At 35.0% G+C, this 23,813-nt stretch overlaps 1 protein-coding gene across 4 annotated transcripts in view; it reads right to left on the bottom strand.

The window, feature by feature from the left end:
• The window catches only part of LOC131060385 (xanthine dehydrogenase 1), a 272,861-nt gene that overhangs the window by 14,647 nt on the left and 234,401 nt on the right, over positions 1 to 23,813 (bottom strand). For all 4 annotated transcript variants that reach the window (XM_057993589.2, XM_059219902.1, XM_057993588.2 and 1 more), the window contains one exon: positions 17,178 to 17,351. In XM_057993589.2, the coding sequence (XP_057849572.2) occupies positions 17,178 to 17,351 (174 nt within the window). The remainder of the gene's footprint in view (positions 1 to 17,177; positions 17,352 to 23,813) is intronic.

Below are 23,813 nucleotides of genomic sequence, written 5' to 3'. Positions count from 1 at the left end.
AACAATAAAAAAACAATATCATTTATGATTTATTGGCATTGGCAATTATGGATTTATCATTTATGATTTATGATTTATCTGTTATCATTTATGTATCATTGTATGGGAAAGTTACATTGTATGTTTCATATTTGACATTTGTATGTTTGAACTGTGAACATATATAATTTTGATGTTTTAAGTTTGAACATATATATATATATATTAAAAAAAATTAAAATATATATATATATGTACGGACGAAGCCATACTCGTACCCAAATTTTTTTTTTTTTGCCGAATCCGTGAATCCGTACCCGAATCCGAACCGGAACCGGTAACTTAGCTGAAACCCTTACTCTGCAACCTGAATCCACAATGAAGAATGGCGTACTCAATCTCTGTCAACTATGCACTCTTCCTGAAGAATCCAATGCCAATAACTGCTGAGGGCTACGTCCCAGCCAGTCCAGATCTTGGGGTTTGCATCCCAGATGAATAATCACTCACTCAGAGCAAATTCACAAAATAAGTTTGATTGTGTAAAAAGATAATGAACAATTAGGTCTTCATCTCCTTATATCTCCTTTCCTTTCCAAGCCAAACCCTAAAAGGGAGTAAAGTTGGCGCATTATGAAAAGAGTGTTATTTTCTAATTATGGCATCAACTATAGGAAAATAACACTAAATTGCAAATCAATAGCGTCAAGCATCCAAAAAGACTCCGGAAGGTGAGAATCATGTAGCAAAGTTCAAGACCTTTCCAATGAGCTATAAGACATAGGCATATCAACCCAGACGAAGCCAGAAACCCCTTATTAGTCCGAAATGACTAAATACATAGCCTTATTTTAATTTATTTAATCGCTAACTTAGGAAATATTTAAATATATTAAAATATCTCTAGATATCCAATAACAGCCCAAAATAACCAAACAATCATGAATATAACTTTGTCACCTATCTATGACCGATGCCGGAAAAGTTGAGCTAACTGGCAGTCCCATCCCTAAAATCTAGGGATACTCCTAGACACTAAGAAATGCACCCAATCTTCCTGAAACTGAAACCATAGTATGGTCCCGTGGAACCTCAAATATGGAAACTGCCACAACCTCCTAAAAGGTGGGGAATCTCCCTAAAAAGTAGGAACCTCTCTTCAAACACCTGTAACTACTCAAAAGGATCCTGCTCTGCTCCTTGGTCCCTCAAGTGGTCATTCAATCAACTGCCAGTTCTCCCTAAAAAATAGGAGACCTCGTGCAAAGGTCCAAAACAGGTCACAGAGCCCCTGCAAAGCTCCACAACCCTCAGAATGAGTCCCCTAACCATGTCGTTTGACCTACAAGAACTCGAATGGTAGGTCAACCCCTGCTCATCTCATGTCACCTAGAAAAGGGGACATTACAGTATTAAGGGGGGAGGCACCCGCAGCAGTAAGGGAGGGAGGGGGAAACGGGAGGTAAAGCGGAAGGAGTATTTAGGGAGACTTCTGCTACGAACCAGCAGGTAAGGGTAAGTATTACCATTTACTAAGTATTATAATTAATTAATATGTTAATGTTAATTAATATATATATTGTTCATTGAACATAGGTAAGGAATATGTTAAGGCAATTAATTGTACGCATTAAATTACTATAATTAATTAATATGTTAATGTTAATTAATATATATTGTTCATTGGACATAGGTAAGGAATATGTTAAGGTTACTTATTGTATGCAATTAATTAATATACTAATTTACACACGAAAGAATGATTAAGGAATATAGATGTTATCAAAGAAGATGTAATGCATATGTTAACAATGATAGGGTACATTTGATATATATATATATATATATATATATATATATATATATATGTTAAAGAATACACTAGGAATACATGTTAACATAAAATGTGGATTATGAAATAAAATAGTACTAAATCATCAAAGTGTATTTTAAATGTAAATGTAAACACATGTTGGAGGCTATAGGGAGGAAACTCCCTTGGTCTAAGGGAGGGATTATTAAAATCCCTAGGGCAATATATATACTGAACATTGATATGCATATGTATGGCTTGGTTGTTTGAGTACAACCAAGAAGAGATGGATCTGGCCGGTCCCCTCTGAGGACTTGGATGATGGGATGCATCACCCAAGGCAAGGAATGACATAGGGTCTTCCTTGGATGGCTTGGGTGTAAGAGGTTACACCCAAGACAGGAATTGAATTAACCTTCGATTTCCTGGAGGGCTTGGATGTAAGAAATTACATTCAAGACAGGGGTTGAAATTCACCTTAGACTTCCTGGAGGGCTTGGAACCAAGATGGGTTCCAAGAAGGCAAGCTTCACGGCCGCCTAAGGACATACCTTTGTTTGGCATTTGTATCCTTTTTATTAGATTAAAATTATGTTTATGTTAATTAAGTATTTTAAAATCAGATTGCAATTTAGATTAGATATATATTTATATGTCTGTTGTATTCTAACAATCTGTTTTGCAAGATAGTGATCTCTAACTAGTAGGGACATTACAACTCCTCACTTTCTTAATCACTGTTGTCTAATCATTTGATTAGTATCCTTTCCCATACGTCGATAGAAGATCGACTCATGCGATGTTTGCTTTCCATGATATGTTGATGTTCTTTTAATCCACAAAACGGTAGCAAGAGACAGTCATTTAGACTTTACGGGAATAAGATCCTTCCATAATGCTTATTAATCATATGCTAACTGCTGTATATGGAACGGTTTGTCATATATGATCGAACCATATTCTTATGATTATTAGTTGGATATTAATCCTATTACTGATTGTCCATTCATTGATAGTTTGTGATTACATTGAGGATATAAGTGCTGATCATTACAACTTAATGTTATAATATCGATTAGTTGAAAGAGATGAAAACCAGTAGTTAAAACTTAAAACTATTTAACTTGTATTAGTTTTACATTATTGAATATCACTGTCTATTGTGAGGGAACAATCTCTGACACTAGCAGTTTATTTATATTTGATTTCATAATCAACTTTATTTATTGATTAGGATGAGTGCTATTCTATTGTTTTTTATTGAATAGTTGTTTTTCTGAATTTTATTTATTATTATATTTGTTTTCTAATTACTTTATTATGTTTTGTCAATAATATAATATTGTAAAATTTATATTATTATTTGATAAATAAGAAATTAATATTAATATTTAAATCATGTTCATAAATAACATTTAATTAATAAATTTAAATAATCATTCATTGGTAATTATTATATTAATTAATAATAATAATTTCTTCATTTAGGGTCTCTCTCTTTCTCTTCGTATATATACAACAATCCAGGAGGGGACATGACAAATATCCAGTTGTCAGAGATTGATACCTCTACTTTTGGCTTTGAAGAATTTATGAGGTAATCTTCATGCCCATTGGTTGCTGAGCAAACCATGGTCACCATCGAAACAAATACTCCTCCCAGGGTGACCACGATTGTTCAAACTGAAACTCCTCCTTCACCTTCAACAGCTGCTAGAGGAGAACTAGTCGTTTTACCTCCATGGCTTAGTTCTTTTACCCCAAAGAGGAAGAAGCAGGAGATCTCTCCTGATGTCTTTGACTATCAAAAACTCAAACAGTGTAGGCCCAAGGTTGCTAAAAAGGCCAAGACAATCTCAAGAGTAACTATTGATAGCAATAAGATGAAAGTGGCAAAAATTGTTGAACCCCTTGCGGATAAGCCATGTGAAGAAATGCAAGCTGCTAATTACAGGGTTAGAAGGATGGAATTGGGCAAACAAATGCATGAAGTGGTCAAACATGATGCCCAACAATCCGTAGCCTCACTAGTGTAGCGGTATGATGAACTTCTAGCAAAGAAAGAAAAGCTAGAAGAGGAGAACCGGCAACTTGTTGCAGCTATTCATAAAATTACAAAACCTGCTAGTGAAGGGAGTAATCCTACAAGTTCTTCCGGTTCCCAAGAATCAATTCGGGGAGTTGAAAGAGCTGCTCAGAAAGTACAAGTGTTGGACTCTTGGGTGGATCAACTTCATGATCTGTGTGCACAAGTGCTGAAAGACATTTTCCAAATGATGTCTAAGTTGGAGACCATTGAAGAAAAATTGAATCATAACTTTGAGACTTTCAAACAGAATTTGGAAAGGGTTGAAGGTAGTTTGACAATTTGGTGCACAATGCCCCAACAACAGTTGAGTGTTCTTCAGGAGCATGCCATTATTCCTTCCAGGGTCATGTATTTGGAATTTGAAGAACTTCTGGAGAATAAAGCCCTTGTTCTCAAATCCCTTATTGAGGAGATTGATGACGCAATGAGATTGCGGGTTGAAGTATTCCAAGGTATTGTTTCCCATTGTGAGAAGGCTTCTTGCAACATAATGAGTTAGAATGGAGAGCTAATACCAGAAGAAGAAGTGCTCGGAGATCTACAGATGAGGATTCATAATGAATGGAGGAGCAAACAATTCTCAGCTACTTCAATTCAAGTTTTGATGAAACACCAAATCTTTTTGCACGAAATCCAGTTCATCTTGGAGAAGAACAACTCTATGCTTCTTCGATGCCATGATACCATTGTGAAGACCATGGTTGTTGCCAAGAACACCCACGAACTGAATCCTACTGAGCTATGAATGATCATCCAGAAGTTCGAAGAATTCATGTCTTCACACGCTGCAGCTTAAGTGTTTTTCAACACTTAGTTGTATGTTTCCAGATTTGTAATCTCTTAGTTGTAGTTTTTCTTTTGAAAAATTACATGTAAAAACCTTTTGTAAATTGCACGTCAAGTCTTTACTTGCACTTTTGTAATTACATGCAAGGCACCTACAAGTTGTGTTCAGTTAGGACTGAGTTGGAATAAGTCATAGTTAGTTATTGAATAAGTCTTGGTGGTTGAGGGAATCTCTCAAGTTAGTTAGGGTCCTCCCACCTTTTTCTCAAGACTCCTTGTTAATGCAAATTGAACTTATTATAGATATAGATAGATGTGAACTAAATCAAATTCAGTCTTCTATTTGCAGGTAAGTATATTTAAATTCAGTTCTTTAACTTCTTTAGACTCAAGTAGAGAAAGACAAATCACAGGTATGTAAAGATGTCTTTAGAATCTAATATCAAAGAATGCAATAGATGATTTGCAACTAGTATAGAATTAATTACTTATCTGTACTTTGACTGATATGAAGCAGTGCCCGATATATAATATTGCTCAAGTCCACCTTGATCACCGATAGACCTCGCCCAGGTAAGTATATAGTAATGTCTGATATGATGATTAATTCACTAACAGTGAATGCCCAGCACTTGAAAATACATATTCAATTTGTAGCATAAACTGCCCTTAATATGATGTCGATCTACGATATAGAATGCCTTGGATATTGTTACCAATTTGCGATATCAAATGAATATATAATGTCAAACTATATCTTGTGAATATATGAGTCGCTGGGATTATCTCTGCTGAAGAATACAAGTCGTTTATCAATTTCAATGATTGCATCCTTCCATCGAATGAGGCTATATATGAATTGTAGAACTGATCCATGATCGGTTGTGTCTCTTCAAAATCAAACGGTATGTCTTAATAACTAACCCGATTCATATGAATCTGATTAGTAAGTACTAACTAACTATTAGTATGTTAACAATACAAACATGGATCAAACTATAATTCAATCGCATCTCCAGCACTTAACATTTGATATTGATTCATATATGTCTCAAGTTCATCTTAGATGTGAAGATATTAATCCAAGTCTTACATCGGTATGGTCTGTGCTTCAATTTGTATATATATATGTGAATATATGCAAGGCATATGTTCACACACACACACACACACACACACATATATATACAAATAGATCTCAGTAATCTAACCATAGCTACAATATCTTCAACACTCCCTCTTAGCTAGGGAAGATTAACTAAGTATGAACAAGTTTAGATATCACACTACTCATGATATCAAGGAGTATATTAAATATCAAGTAAGCATGATATTTAAACATCCTGGTTATGGTATGTGTACTGACATCATGATGTCTACCGTAACTCATCATGGCATATCCATGGATATTAAGTCTGCATAATATCCACCATGATTCATCCATAAGGAATATTGATACATACTCGATATAAAGTCAGCATGATATCTATCAATAATTCCAAAGGATGATAACTATCAAGACATTTCCATAAATATCAAGTCAGCATGATATTCATCGTGATAGTAAGCATTGTAAAGTCATCATCTTACAATACTAAATACAAGTGTTCATTATTAGAAAGATCGTCACCTTCCCATAATGTACACAGGACGGCAAGCCCATTAAAGTCATAGAGTCAACACATATGACAACAAAGAGTTTACACATTAAACAACTTTATATATATATAAGTACAAATAAAACAATTTTGAGACTGTGTCTCATTTACATTTCAACCATACCAAGTTTCTTCCTGAAGTGCTCCACTTTAGCTCTTGAAAGAGGCTTGGTGAGAATGTCTGCCGTTTGATTGCTTGTACTAACATATTCCAATTGAGAAGGCCTGAAATGGCAAACCTACCACCTTGTCATCACGAAGGGATTGGTAGGGTCCGCATGATGCTTAGATGGAGCCGAGGGTTCGGGAGAGGTTACCAGGATAACCCAGGATGGGGGTCGGGACCTATGGAAGCCTACCTAGGGTAACCACCTTAAGCCATGCGATGACACTCTCTCCTTAGGGTCACTAGTGTATGTGAGTTGAGTCACATGTGTTTGCAGAGTCATGTTATACTGTTGTACTTGTCTTGTTTGCTTGCTTGAGGGTCTTCTGCTATCTCCCAGCACGGTGGGGTGGTTCCACTTGGGGATCACATGGTCAGGTGGTAGTACCATTTCCCATCGTATATTTGTGTTCATACCTTCATGCGAGGATCGACTTCATTGGCGTTTCTTGGTTTGTGACTCTTGTATTAGCTCTTGTTCGAGATTATTGTATCATTGAGACCATATGGTCATTGTATCAGTAAACTATGTAACCTTGGCATTGTAACCTATGTATTTCATTTGTATTATTGGAAGCCATGTAATTATTGAATATTGTAATCTGAATTCATTGGAATGTATGTTATTTCAGTTATCTTTCTTCTTATGTGTAAATGAATCATTGAAAATAAATGTATTGTAACACTTTACATCCTTCAATATGGAATTCAGTTTTATAAGAATGGTTTTATTAATTGCAATTGAATTTCCTAATTAGATGGATATTTGATTAACCTTTTGTAGTTGTTTAGTTTCTAAGTAATCTTCGTTGGTAACCCTTTAGGATAGCATGTGTTAGACTTCCGCTATGTTAATAAACGTGCAATATTATACTTAATGCACTTAATCATTTTAAAAAATATTATTTCACCTTTTAGTTGCCTAGATGTGTTGTTTCCGTATAGGGTTCCTTGCGGGGCATTACACCATAAAGAGCTTTCTTCAGTCTACCCACATGAGTTGTGGCATCATGAACTATAAAGCCTTCAGGTTGTTCCAAGTAAACCTCTTCTTCAATAATTCCATTTAGGAAAGCAGTTTTAACATCCATTTGATGAACCTTCCACCCTTTGGATGCTGCAATGGCTAGTACTGTTCTAACCAAGGTGTATCGAGCTACTGGTGCAAAAGTTTCTTCGTATTCAATACCTTCTTTCTGTGAGAAACCTCTAGCAACAAACCGTGCCTTGTGTTTTTCTATACTACCATCTGCAGCATGTTTAATCTTGAATAACCACTTGGAGGACACAACTAATTTTTCTTTAGGTCTAGGCACTATGTCCCAAACATCATTTTTCAAGATGGATAGGTACTCTTCTGTCATGGTATCTTTCTATGCTTGACTCTTGAGGGCTTCACTAACACTTCCAGGTTCTGAGTCTAGGATTTCATTCATTAGTGCATCATAAGTTAGTTTCTGAGGCCTCTTGCTTTCTTTGAATGTACCATCAGATGCCGCAAAGCTTCCTGCTTCCTCTACTATTTTCCTAGCCCAAAGTGGTTGTTTCCTTTTGTTGATATTTGGATTTTCTTCTTGATACTCCCTCTGAATTTCAGCTTCAGGTGGGTTTGGAAGTAACATGCTTCCTCATTTGAGGGAGGATTTTGTATTTCCAAATCATCATAATTCTTTGCCCTTTTTAAGGCGATATCCTCCTCAAATATTACATCCCGACTTAGCTCTATTTGTCTTTGTCCAAGAATGTGGATTCTGTAAGCCTTTGTAGTCTCACTATACCCCACAAAAATACCTTTCTTTCCATAAGGCTCCAACTTTGTTCTCTTCTCTTTTGGAACATGAATATATACAGGACAACCAAATATCCTTAAATGACTTATGTCTAGTTTTCGGCCTATAAATGCCTCCTCTGGAATTCTGTTGTTAAGATAAGAATGTGGACATTTGTTTTGGATATAAACTGTTGTTCGAGATGCTTCTACGTAGAATGAGGTATCTAAGTTCTGATCGAACATCATTGATTTTGTAGCTTCCACAATAGCTCTATTTTTCCTCTCAGCTACTCCGTTTTGTTGGGGATTATAAGGTACTATAAACTCCCTCTTGATCCCTGCGGTTACACAAAACTCTTTAAACAATTTTGAAGTATATTCTCTCCCATTATCTGTTCTCTGAGTCTTGATTTTTTCCCAGATGAGTTTTCTGTCAAGGCTTTGAATTCTTTGAATCTATTTAGAATTTCTTCAAATTCTTTGCACTTTAAGAAATAGATCCAAGTCTTCCTTGAAAAATCATCCACAAAAATCCCATAGTATAAGGCTCCACCTATGGAGGGTTTGGACATAGGTCCACACAAGTCTGAGTGGATTAGCTCCATTGTAACTTTGGTTTTGCTTGAGCTATTTTGAAAAGAACCTTTGGTGTTCTTTCCTAGAGCACATCCTTTGCAGGTCCCACAGTGCGAGGGGTTTAACTTAGGTAATCATGTTACCATCTTGTCTAAAGAGTTTAGAGCACGAAAAATGTAAATGCCCTAATCTTCTATGCCAGATTTGACTCAAGTTTATAGTTTCATGAACAAGGGCTTGTTTAGGTTCAGTGCACAATTGTAAAGATATCCATGCCTCTTTCCTATAACTTGAGCTTTCTTGAATGTAGATGTTTTAGGCCATGCCAGGACTTTTCCATCCATGAAGGTGACCCTATAGCCATTATCCTCAAGGGAAGAAATGGATATCAGGTTCCTTTTTATTTCTGGTACATATAGTACATCCTTCAACTGAATAGTTATGCCTAATTCTAACTTGATTGTACAGGTCCCCACTCCTTTCACTGGATGTGCAGAATCATCTCCAATGGTAACTTCCTCATCAGTTTCTTCCACCATATCTTCCATGTTTTCTCGATATCCGGTGATATGTCTCGATGATCCACTATCAATCACCCAGGTGCAGGATTTGTTGGAAACTTGATTTGAAAGTGCTGTGTAGAATGTGAGCATTTCTGATTCCTCTTGAGAGTATGTTTTTCCAACCTTGGCATATGTTGCTTGCTTCTTTATTCAATCTAGACAGTTAGCAGCATAGTGTCCATATTGGTCACATCGGAAGCATTGAATTTGAGAGACATATTTTCTTGGTTTGCCCTTTCCATTAGATTTTCTCTTCCTCTTGAAATTCTTCTTCTTCCCCTTCTTAGAGTTGGGATTAGTGTTAAGAACATGAATGTCCTCATCTAAACCCTTTTGTTTGCTCCCTTTGGTGAGTAGTCTAGTTTCTTCTAGAAGACAGTTAGATCTTAGTCTATCCAAGTTAGGAAGTTTAGTTCTTGCACTTATGCCTTGCACAAAAGGTTCCCATGAGTTAGGTAATCCACTTAAGGCAGTGTAGGTTAATTCCTTTTCATCAATTTTATATCCAACTGAAGATAGTTGATCTCGAAGTGTTGTTATCCTCATGAAGTAAGCATTTATAGTTTCATCTTTAGTCATGCTTATGTTGTTTATTTGCCTCTTGAGTGCGAGTGTCCTGCCGGTATTATTGATTTCAAATGCATTTTCAAGTGATTTCATCATGAGATGTGCAGTTTCTTGTCTTGCTAGGATTGGAACAATGTGATCTCGAATAGCATCTATGATCAATCTCATGGCCTTCTCATTCTTTTCTATCCAATGAGATTTTTCCAGTTCATCTTTAGGTTCGGTGATTTTATCGTATACATATGAGTATACTTTGTTTTCCTTTAGCAACATAGTGATTCTTAGTTTCCATGATGAAAAGTTATTTTCTCCATCTAATTGATCCTTGAATCTGATCGTGCTTGCCATGTTTGATGAAGGAATTTGATTAGTCTTCAAATTATGTGATCTTTAGTTACTCAAGTTCAATTTAGGATCAGATTATATCCTAACTCTGATACCATGTTAATGCAAATTGAACTTATTATAGATATAGATAGATGTGAACTAAATCAAATTCAGTCTTCAATTTGCAGGTAAGTATCTTTAAATTCAGTTCTTTAACTTCTTTAGACTCAAGTAGAGAAAGACAAATCACAGGTATGTAAAGATGTCTTTAGAATCTAATATCAAAGAATGCAGTAGATGATTTGCAACTAGTATAGAATTAGTTACTTATCTGTACTTTGATTGATATGAAGCAGTGCTTAATATATAATATTGCTCAAGTCCACCTTGATCACCGATAGACCTCGCCCAAGTAAGTATACAATAATGTATGATATGATGATTAATTCACTAATAGTGAAAGCCCAACACTTGAAAATATATATTCAATCTGCAGTATAAACTGCCCTAAATATGATGTCGATCTGTGATATAGAATGCCTTGGATATTGTTATCAATTTGCGATATCAAATGAATATATAATGTCGAACTATATCTTGTGAATATATGAGTCACTAGGATTATCTCTACTAAAGAATACAAGTCATTTATCAATTTCGATGATTGCATTCTTCCATCGAATGAGGCCATATATGAATTGTAGAACCGATCCATGATCAGTTGTGTCTCTTCAATATCAAACGGTATGTCTTAATAACTAACCCGATTCATATGAATCTGATTAGTTAGTAAGTACTAACTAACTATTAGTATGTTAACAATACAAACATGGATCGAACTATAATTCAATCGCATCTCCAGCACTTAACATTTGATATTGATTCATATATGTCTCAAGTTCATCTTAGATGTGAAGATATTAATCCAAGTCTTACATCAGTATGGTCTGTGCTTCAGTTTGTATATATATATGTGAATATATGCAAGGCATATGTTCACATATATATATATATATATATACAAATAGATCTCAGTAATCTGACCATAGCTACAATATCTTCAACACTCCTCTTCTATAAATACTTGAGGGGTCTATTGTAATTTTTATCTTTTGGAGAGCAAGCAAAAACTCTGCCAAATTTACAGCAAAGAAGTCTTTGAGTTTCATGTGTGAATTCAAGAATTGAAAGAAATAGAAGGAAATTGCTCAAGCTTTGAGTCTTTGTGCTACATTCTTGAGTTTGTGTTCCATATTATCTTTCTTGCAAGTGTTTCTTCAAAGGACTTAATCGAATTTGATTTGCAGCCTTTGTGCTGCAAGTATTTGAGGTTAATATAAATTAGAATAAATATTCTTTCGAGAGGAGCTGTAAGTCTTTGTGCTTGCACTTATTCTTAAAAGTGTTTAGAAGCAGATTTTATGAGAAATAGTTGTGAGTCTTTGAGCTTATACTACTTCCTAGTGTTTTATGCAGAAAAAAATAAGGTATTTTAGTCTTTGAGCTGTTATAATTTGTTCTTGATAGCGTTAATATAAAAAAAGGTAGATAGGACTTCACATAATCAAGACTTTGAGCTTGATATTGCTGTCTCATCCCGAAGGAAGTGACTGAAGTCTTTGAACTTTCAGGAAACTTCATTTCCTTTGTCTTATTTCATTTCAAAAGTAGTTACTGTTGTTTCATGTTAAATTGCTATCACTTTTCTGTGAAGAGAAAAGGATATTGGTTTTCTTGAAAGAAGAAAGACTGCTGGCCCATCCCATTTTATTTTTAAAGTTGTAGTTAGATAGGGGGAGCCTTCCCTTAATTAGGAGAGTTTTACTCACACATTGTGGTTGAAACCACAATTTTGTATATTTCCCCAAGTATACAAAATTTTCAACCAAGTAGAACCACTCAAACCTAGCTAGCGATTGTCTTTCAAATCTGAAACTAGCAAACAAATGAGATTTTCCATCCTTAAACGATTTTGGAAGAACTCGTAGGTTCAATTTGGTGACATTTCAATAAGAGAAATCTTCATCATATGCAAAATGAGAGCCCAAACCTCCTTTTATAGTTTTGAAAATAAAATTTAGCCAATTTGAAATAATAAGTAATTCATTTCTCTCGAAAAGCACATTTTGAACAAGTCCCCCTTCCCTAGGCATCTACTTGAAGGGATGTAAAACAACTTTATAAAAATATAAAATTTAAGTGAAATAATAGAACATTAACATTAGAACTTTGCTTCCATTTAAGTTGCAAAAATCACTGTTGAGGCATCAAAAACCAAATCTTCACATGCCATGGTGTAAATCAGGCAATGGGATGATGACAAGTGCCAACTCGAGGACTTACTAAAAATAGACATGCTTTCCAAGAAGTTTGGATAACACTTAAGAGTCTGAAAATATTTCTAAAAGCGTCAGTGACCAATAACACCAACTGAGCTCAATGCCATAAAAAATTGTCAATTAAAACTAAACTTGGTTCCTCACAAAATCTTGGAGTTCTCTCCAACACACCTAGGAGTTGACAGGGAAACTAGAAAACCGGCCAAAATCTCATGAATGGTGAAACAATATTGCATTAAATGGGAACATTACACTAGTTTTTCTGTTTGTCTTCAATTTCTTCTTCTCTATGTAAGAACTCATCCAAGAAAAAACTAGATGTGGAACCCACAATAGCTTTATTATTTGTAGCAACAATAGCATCCTTCACCCGTAGGGGTTTAGACAAGCCTCAAAATATTTAGATTTTGCATTGTCTATAATAAATGTGCTATTAGATTTGTCATTTGCTATTGGGCTTAGCTCATATTGATAGTGGTATCATATTGGATCGTTGCCTTCTCTTTCTCTGTCAGAAAGTTCTTAACTTTCCCCTATTTCTAGTTCATCAATTTCTTCACTCTAAGCATGTATTTTATTTTCTCTCTTTGATAAAATCCAACTTCTCTATCACTGGCTTGCATTAAAACTGTTAGTTCTACTTGTTGGCAAGTTCAAAGCTTTGATACCATTGTAGTGTCTCTTCTGATAGTTTAACAAATTCATAAAAGTATTATGATTTCTTTCACAATAATTAGACAAACCAAAATTGAATTGGACTAATGCTATACCAATATTTTATACTAAATTTATACAATAATGTGATATCTATTAATGCCAACAATACCTACAATACTTGTTGAAAACTCATAACAAATCATTGTTGAACAACATCATTAACAAACCACAACTCCAATGACTTGTATAAAGTATGGCTGGGCTTTGGAAGTGTATGCCACCTTTGTTGATCAGTACGGCTAGAATAGCAATAGCAGTGATTAATATTTTCTGCCTAGAAGTAAATACATCTTAGACTATAAGATATCATAATAAAATCCTTCACATTGAAATTTTGGAACTTGTTTGCAATCTTCAACATACTGAAAAGATATTAAAAAACCAAGCTTAATCCAGAAAATGGAAATAATTTCAATCTTTTAGCACTAGTGTGATCCCCATATGGAATCAGCTCACTTAGATAAGAGACTTTTTGTCCTCCAATCCCAACTGGAAACCAAGAGGGTTTACATTCTTCAAATTCTTGTAAACAAGTGTTCAAGCTCTAGAAAAAGGATTTAATTTCTGTAAAACAATGGACATCTTCTTCTATACCAAGCTCTTCTACTTATAATCACCTTATAATTTGAAATTTTTTCCTCCTTTCAATAAAATATTACATTTTTATTTTTTAGGTACTCAAGGTATTCCCAATCCCTGCAGCCCCAGCCCAATGTTTCCACTTAAGGGAGAGCCTGGGAGTGAGACTAGTCCCTGGGGGATGAATCCGCAGCCCGCAAGCAGTGCCCCCTCTTAAACCTGGGAGGGGAGTCAAACCCAAGACCAATGGGAAGCAAACCCACCGCCCAAGCCAACTCACCTACCCATGCAGGCTTTAATAAAATATTACATTGCCCACATTATTCAAGTAATAATAATAATACATAACTTGTTCTTTCATAATGTTTAGAAAATATAGATACTGAAACAACTTAAAATATTATGCCAAATTATTTCCATAACTTTATACCTCAGCTCTTGAGAAATAACAAAAAAGTTATGGGTCTCCCAGTCATTTTAATTTTGAAAAGGGGACATGACACCATTTAGTATGAATAATGGTGATATCCTTGCAGCTTTCTATTGCAACTTGATAGTAATTTGGAGTGGCACTAGGGTCTTAATTTATAGATTTTTGTGAGCACTACGGCCTTTGTTTATTTGGCTATTACTTCTATGTTCATCATAGAACTATATCCAAGCTGTACAAAACAGGGTTGCGAAAAATGTAATGTCCCCTTATATAAATTCTTAGGAATTAAGGACTCTCAACTCACAAAATCAATTCCAAGAGACTTCTTTCCAATTAAAGACTTTAAAAAATCCTTTATAAACTTATATTGACGATAATTGATACCACTTAGTATAACAATGATATATTATGATCTAGTTATAAATGTTTAACCTTAGGGTTAGGATATACAATCAATACCACTTATAATATGATGATCTCGATCACTATATGATATACCACTCGTAAATGAATATCTCTTGATAATCTTAATCACTGAATGTTAATCAAGAATTCAGATCTGCAATAAGGTGGATAATCGTTGCTTTCTCTGATATAGACTATGGGGATTATGCAATGATGATCTCTTGCTAAGCTCCAATCTGCACTTATGGAGTTAACTCTGCTATTTCTGATATACCAATGTGAATTATGTCGCAAGTCTCCTTCCAAATGCTTGTTGCTGTTTCTGATATATTGATGTAAGTCTTTTCAATATTGCTTATAGCCGTTCCTGATATGGCAATATGAAATATGCTTAAGTCTGCTTTCTATCGCTTATAGCGATGATATAACTTGCTGTTTCTGATCTAGACTTTATAAGCATGCAAAGGTCTTCAAAATCGCTTATAGCAATAAGGTAATTGCTGTTTCTGATTTGGCCTTAGAAGTCTGCAATGTATGGTGTTGTTCCTGATTGATAGCCTTGAATGTATGCCACCGATTTTGTGCCAATAAGGCAACTGCTCCAGGAGAGCGATCCAAATATGGATAAAAAGAAGTAAATAAGAAGAATTTGATGATTTGGAGGAATGAAGGTTTTCTCTTTTATATGTTACGAAGGGATGTGAATATGAACAGTTGCAGCTCTTCATAATCCTTAACAAATTGGATCACTTGGTGATTGAATATTTGACTTTCATGGTAATAGCACCTTTGTGGATAACTAAGCGGTACTAAGGATTAGTTAACAGTATTTGATATACGTCCCCTTTGGGTGGCGATAATGATGCCATTAATGTTTACTTTACTTGTAACTTCATGCTCGATATACAATTTGCTCATGGAGGCTTTAATACAAAGATTGCTGTTTCTTATAACTATACTATACTTGCTTGATGTAATCAATTGCTCTTAATGAGGCATCGATATATGGATTGCTTAATGCAATATACTTTTTCCGATATTTGATTCCTCTTAATTGCTGATTATGTAAATGGAATGTTTTTGACAATCTTGGTTAAGTATACCGTTGTTTAATGCAAGGATCTTATTGTCTCATATGGCTTAGTCCACTTGACTCAAGTCTTGAACACATGAATATTTCCTACAATCCTGGTTAAGTATACCGTTGTTTAATGCAAGGATATCATAATTGATCACTTGGTTTTTTGAATGTGCTTTCCATATTTCATACAATCCTTCTCATCAACATCAATCCCCCAAGTTAATGTTTCATGAAGATGTTGTCTAGAAAATCGTGAAGTCTTATAGATAAGACAATTTTCCTTGATATGATATTACTTCAGCTTTAATCTTGATGTCATCCATAATACAAACTGGCTCTGTCTACTGAGAGCTATCATCTTTCACCAAGGAAATACAAGGCTAACTTACTTAATGCTGTAGAATTCTTACTTGCTAACTAACTTGAAAGAACCCTAGGTCTGCCACACCTGGACCAACATGGTTACTTGTTTAGAATTTGGATGGGGACACCACAAAAAATAAATAGCGAACCCCATATACACATACCTAAAACCAAAGGCTGAAGCAACTATTTAGGTGTCATAAAATTATAGCGGAAACCTTGGAATACTCAAAAACTATTAAGATTCAACCAGTTTATCCAACACAGGAAGACATATGTTTTAAAGCTTTACCAAATTTATAAATAGCAATAATTATTTGATAGAATGCACTGTATGAGGTCTGGGAATCAATTTGTGATAGGAACTTTAAAATAAATTCAAGTTTCTGTTCCCTGCAATGCATATTGTGAAGCGAAATTAAATTTGTAACCTTAAAAGCTTTGAGAACAAGTTGAAGAGGATAACAAATTTTGAAAAATCAGATTTGTAATGATGAGCCAATTATATTTTCGTTTGCACGAGCCATGAATCCTCTTGAATCAAGTTTCAATTTCATTTATCTTTTAGCCAACTATGCAATAGAGGCAAATTTAATTTTAGGGTGCTTTTGCATGCCTTTGTATGGTCATGCTAAAGTATTATTTAGCAAAGAAGTTGTTTCCACAAGGTCCTAGTCACAGGTTCACATCTAGAAATTGTAAGAAAAGGTAATATAGACTTGTATTTTATGAATTTTTTATGCAGTTTTCTTCTATGGTACTTCTGAAATATTCTCAGATATTTGTGTCCTAAAAAGGCTTTGTCAACACTACAATCTTCCTATTCAAAGTTGCATAGACTAAACTCTATCTTTGATGGAAAACTACTCTTAGCAGCTTAACCAAAAAAGCCAAGTTGCACCTCTAAAGAAACAAGCACTATATAATTTGATAGAAAAAAAAATGTATATTTTATGCATGCATACCTGTAAAAGTGACACCTTGAACTTCAAAGGAATATCATTCACGGTTGGCAGCTTGTATGTGCCTGGACCTTGTGTAAAGAGATAGCCTGGTCTAATCCATTGATGGGCTGGATCACCCCATTTTACCTCTTCAAGGGCAAACAAGCCTATGCCCTGCACAAATCCTCCTTCTATCTGTAAAAGTTGGCAAAAAGGTTAAATGGGTATAATTTGGTTTGTTTAGATATAATAAACTGAAGCAGAAAATAAATAAAAAACAAAAAATCTCACACCATGATTGTATTAATCCCAAAACAGAAAATGTGAATGACCAAAGTTCAAACGTATCACACAACTTGAGATGTTTACTGTTACATTTTTTTGTGTCTGATTTGATCCATGTGTTTTAAGTGTTTCAAAATGAACAGTTATTTTTTTTGTGAGATTGGACCCATTTATTTTAAATGTTTCAAGTTGACTTCAATGAATAGTCACTACATTTTGTTTGATTTGACCCATGTGTTTTACATGTTTCAAGATGGCTTCAGTGAATAGTCATTACATTAAAGACATTTTTCCTTTGTTTTCTTTGTAATAATTACAAGATGCCTAGTTAGCATACAAATACCTTTAAGCATTTTTCTTGGAGAGGGTTGGTAGCAGTAATTCACCACTTTGATAGCAGTAATTCACCACTTTGAGTGTCTCACATTATGGCTTCTTTTCCCATTGGCATAGATTTGAAAGAAAATTCAATTCTTATAAATCACCTTTGTGAACAATTCTCACCAATGTGGGATTAATCTAGGTATAACCAATCATCTATTTTTTGTGAAGCATAGCTACTGAATTTGGCCAGATATAGATTTCAGGATCAATAAGATTTATTCAACTCTATCCAGAATTCTCAATTCCCATAGCAATTTTACCCTTATGCTTTTAATTCCAGATTTCTGATATTTGTTTTTATCTCCCAAATGAATTAAATTTTGGAACCTGGTGACTATGTTTTATGTTGAAGGCTTCCACAAGCATGTTAATGTTACGCCTAATAAAATGACAATGTACATAATATATCCATATGTAGTCAAATTAGTATTCTATTATGAAGAATGAAACCATGGTTAAAGACAAATGAACCCATGCATTTAGCCAAGCTAATATCCCTATAGTTACACTAACATTTAACCACCTGTGATAGATGTCATTAGAAAGATGTTGACTGTCTTTAGCTATACCATCCTTTTCTCACAATCCCCACAAAGAATAATGAGTGTGTCTATAACTACTAAATTTAATGTTAGGGATGGATACTCCTCATGTCATCAGTTCGTGCATCAGACTATTGCTGTAATCAGATGATTGCAAATGTGAATTTATTGTTGAAAGAATGCAGCCTGCTATTTGCCAAAATGTTAGTTGATTTTGTGTGAATAATTTAACAGATCATAACTACACCTTAATTCAGATCCAAATCATGTATCATTGCCACTAAAAATAATAAATTCTACTTGTACTTTTAGTCAAACAAACAATTCCCAATTATGTCATGGGTGAAATCTTATGTGCTTTTGAATTAAGTAATGATGCAGTCCAATGCGCAGGCACCCAGTGAAGAGCAGCTAATCCATGCAGCCACTCACATGTTTATTTACAGCCACTTAGTCAAGTCAGACACACAAGAAAATAATACACAGTTCAAATACATATTAGGAAAGCAACAACAATCAACACTCTCTTCATTAATCAAATCAAAATTACATATTTGCCTCACAAGCATATAGTCCAGCGACAAGGACTTAAAATCTTCTATGATTTTCTCTTGGTCAGCTCTTTAATATCCAGCCAGGGAAGGATAACCTCAATTTTTTCTTCCTATCCATCCCTTTGTACCTGAAATATAATTTACTAGTCCTGGTACTGGTTTAAGTTTGGGTTCAAGGGTTTGGTTTGCAGGTTCAGTCAAAAAAAATTCGGCAGTTGGGTTTGTTTTGGGTTCATCCATACAAAAACATATATAAAATCAGAAATATAGACAATAATTGCAGCAGTAATTAAGTTCAAAGTACACCACACATAGCACCTTATATTATATAACAAACAAAACCACCATACTGTTAATGTAATAGCTATGGTCGGACTCCTTCTGGGCCAACATAGCAAATGCAAATGTGTAATTGGCCTTTCGGCCTTGCACATTTACCTTGTTCGACTTTTACACATTGCCAACTTTCATATTTATATTGAATCAGATTGTTAACTAAACATAACTAATATTTACTCTGCCACATTGGAAGATGAATTAACTATAACCGATTTCTAATAAGGAAACGTGATGGTTTATGTGAAGCCAACTTTTGATATAAGTTGTGTTGGTTGATCAAGTCATGGTGGATATATAGATCTATTCGTTCAATCATCTTCAGCAATCGAATCATAATCACAAGCAGCTCGAACATATATTATCCTTCAGCAGTGCAATAATCAGAAGTTCGTGTTCTTCCACAAGCAGATAGACTGACTTCATTAGTGGTGTGGTCTCATCTTCTAGGGGAATCATACATCTAGAAGTCAGATCGAATAAGGATTGACCATCATTAAGCAGTCCTCACTTCTACAGCAAATCGGATTGCTTACAGCAGTCAAGGGTGATTGAATTGCTTCAAGGAGTGAAGTGAATCATTGTAAAATTACTTATCATACTTGAAATAATAAAATATACTTCATTGCTGGGTTTACACCTTCAAGAGGAAGGTTTTCCTAGGGTATACTCTATGCATTTTGTGTGAATTTTCTATCTATCTAATCTGATCACTAAAATTAACACATATTAATAGTCAAATATTAGTCAAACTCAAATGTCATGATATATAGTAAAATTAAAAAATAATAATGTCAAGTCTCAACAATCAGCCATCATTGATAAAGTCGTCTCAACAATCAGCCATCATTGATAAAAAATCATATGGGCCTTCAAAAATTTCATCATCACCATTCATATTAGATGTAGGTAGTGGTGAATTAGAAGAACCACAAAAAGTGCCATTGGCACTCGCACTAGCACTCTCATACTCAGTTGGCTCATAGTCATTATCAACATCAAGTGCAAAAAAGAGGGAGCTAGAAGTATCCAAGTCAATATGCTTTGGCTCAATATCCCACTTCTTTGTGTCCCCTTCCTTGAAGCCACTTCGTTTGTAAGGAGCCACAAGTCTGAACGCACATACACCATGTCCACTACCATTTTTGAGTGTAGTTGATTGTGGTTTACTGAGTGGGTGGAGTAAGTGTTCCAATTTCTCTCTAAAGCAAATGAACTAGCAACCTAATAAGATAAAACTAGAGAGTTCAAGAGTTACAAAATTTAAAAATTTAAATTATAACATTAAAATATCAATAAAACTTGGTTGCGATAAATTTTGATCGTAAGTGTCGTAGGTGTGTGAATGGTTGGCCACTGAAGTACCACCAACTATGAACATTGACCTTATACCTGTTCTGAAAAGCATCAAGACTAAAATTGTTGGTGCATGCAAAATCCATTTACTCAACCCTCATTGCATCTCGCATGTCATGATCAATGAAGAGTCTACAAACTGCTGCCTTGTAACCTTGATTGACTTCAACATCTCTATATGGGGCAACTCATAGAAAGGAGCTCAACACTAATGTTTGGGACTCAATAGAAAGGCAAGAAGATATAGTGGAGTGGTCATCTTGTTCCATCTCTCTTCAATTATTTTGTATAGTTGCTTGAATTTTTCTTTAGGATCTTTCCTTTTGCATTTATGATGACTTTCATCCTCTTAGTCATCGAGTCAATGCCATCATATACTTCAGAAAGACAAGGCCTATCCATGTCTGTATAATGGATCATGCTCAACATGGGCTTAGTGAAACTAAGGAGATGCTCACCATGATCCCACTAAAGGTCATCTAGGATCATTTACTTAATCTTTGTTGCCCTTGTAGTGCTAGATTGCCTCCAAATGGACCAGTTTGGGTTGATGACCATGTTAGAAAGTGCCTCACAAACCTTCACACGTCTCAATACAATTTGTGTTTAAGGCAAAATATGTAATGTCCCCATCCCCTTCTCAATGATGTGCTTTCAGAGGTCCATTGGCCTATTCCAAAGGCTCGTAGGCTATGTGGAATGAAGAATTAGGGTTTCAAACATTGGTGAAGCGAAAACTTACTATTTTTAGAAAGTTAGGGGTTGGTTGTTTGGATGATGCTGTCTTATTGAGCTTTCCATGCTCTGTCACTGGGTGCGAAGATCATGCTTTTCGGAGTAGTAATTCATGACTTACTATTTTTAGCAAGTGGCAGTATGGAGCATTTCTATTTTTGGCAGTGTACAGGGTCCCGATCCTGCAGCAGTTCTATGGTCTTCTTTACTCCGCTTCATCCTGGTTTTGTTGATGATCAGTATGGGAGTCATTAAGTGATTTAATTAAATATTATTTCCTTGTCTAAGGTTTAATATTTAAATATTTGTATTTACTGATTAAATGTATTGAGGATGACTTGGGGAAAAATAATTATCTGATATCCATGTGTTATTTTCCCAAGTCAAATGGCGTATTATTTGGTGGCAATTTGGAAGGATAAAACATCTCTTGTTTTATAATTTTTATATTGCAAAAAAAATCCACCAAAGGCAAAGTTCGAACATGGCAAAGTTCGAACTTTGCCTAGGAAGAGGGAAGTGGGCGCCATGTTGGGAGGAGACTTGAAATGAAATGAAGGGAGTTTGAGTTGAGTTTGGGCGCCATTTGCATTTTGAATTTGGGGGAGTTATAAATATGAGCCTTGGGCTCTCATTTTGATATCTTGAAAAATTGCATCGTTATGCTACCGGATTGGCGTATGAACTTTGAAGCTTCGGAGTGCGGCTCCCTAGTTTTTCTAGTTTCATACTTGAGATATAGTACCTAGCTGTGTGGTGTATTTTGTGACATTTTCAGTGCATATTTCAGTATTTTCAAAGTGTGGAGTGATTTCAAGAGTTGTTGGTTTCTCTGTGGCTGAAGCAAGTTTTTGATCATACCTCTCTACCTGAGCGACTGATCATTCTGGGTACTGGCTCAAACCTCCTTTTTGTTGTTGGCGATACATCTTGTAAGTTTGCAGCACCATATTCTAAGTTTTGAATTTTATATTTCAAATCGAAATATCCTAGCTCGGCGTGAGTTTTGGTGAGTGCATTGGGATGCATGCAGGGTGTTTTGAATTGTTTGGTAGCTCTATTTTGGATTGTTCTTAGTTGCTGCTTGTCTAGTGTTGGTTTGGGAGTGATTTGGAGTGAATTGAAGGATATTTGAGTGAGATATGAGCAATTTAGTGAGTTTATGGGTTGCTAGTTATGCATTTCCAGCCTAGTGTTTTTGTGTTGAATTAGTTTGATGATCATTATCTCTTGTGTTCAGCAATATACTTCTACTCTCACTTTCTTCTATATTGTAAGGTTAAGTAGTAGTACTACTAACCGTTCTAGATTGTAATCTTCATATCCCGCTGAAAAGTGGAAGAGGCTGGCTTGCCACCTATATCTGATAATTTGTAACTCAATCCTCCCGCTGCATAAGCGGTTGAGTGATATTGATTGTAAAGATCCTCCCACTGAATAAGCGGTTGAGTTAAGTAGTTTTGTAATTCAGTCCTCCCGCTGAAATATTGTGGTAGAGTGATTTGTGTTTGCAGTGTTGTTCTCTTTGCTGGTTTACTGCCAAGTTCCTTGCTTTCCCGCCGGATAAGTAGAACGGGTTGGCTTGCCGCCCGTTATTGTATTTCAGCAATTCAGCAATTTATCTCTAACAATCCCTTGCTACCGTATGCTCTCACCCTCCAGTCTGGGCTCTCGGTGATCAAAAAGTGTAGGGTTCCTTCCAGTTGTATGGTTTTCATTATTCTAACCCTAACAGATGATAGATGATAGTGATATTGCTCTGAAAAAACAAGCAAAAATTAGTGGGAATATTACAAAATAGGTATTAGCAACCTAATTGAAATCAAAATTTAAAACAATTAAAATTAAAAGGTTTACTAAAGTGAAACATATTTATTATTTAACTTATCTTCAAAAGCTCCAATTTTTAGAATGTTCTAAATAAGCCTTGTGACATATGGTGATCGGTGACAAACATTTGGATCTCTTCGGCCTCAGCATACACCTATTTGATCCAGTCAATTTTGATTCCTATTTTTTGTAGCATAAGGTTGAGGAAACAAACAACACAAGGTGTCTAAAAAAATATGTGAATAATGCTCAACTAATAACTTAGCTGCTCTACAATTTTTGGCATTGTCTACTATAACTTGCATAGCATTTCGAGGACCCACTTCTTCAATGTCTTGACAAAGAATGTTAGCAATAAATACACCATCCTTCACCTCCCCTGCACAATCCACTGCTCTCTAAAACATTGACCCCTTAGTGGGGGGACACTACAACTAAGTTACCGATCCTGGTATTGGTTTAGGTTTAGGTTTGCAGGTTTGGTTCACAAATTTGATCAAAAATAATTTGGGGTTGAGTTCATTAGTCTAAAACAAATAAAAATAATATACATATACAATTTACAACCTAAAATCAAGAATATAAGAATATAAGGTGCAATATATATTTATTATTAATAAGTAATAAAGCTAATA

This window comes from Cryptomeria japonica, chromosome 4 (assembly GCF_030272615.1).
Source record: "Cryptomeria japonica chromosome 4, Sugi_1.0, whole genome shotgun sequence".
Lineage (NCBI taxonomy): Eukaryota > Viridiplantae > Streptophyta > Pinopsida > Cupressales > Cupressaceae > Cryptomeria > Cryptomeria japonica.
The sequence above is the reverse complement of the archived record's forward strand: the minus strand, read 5'-3'. Positions and strand labels throughout refer to the sequence as shown.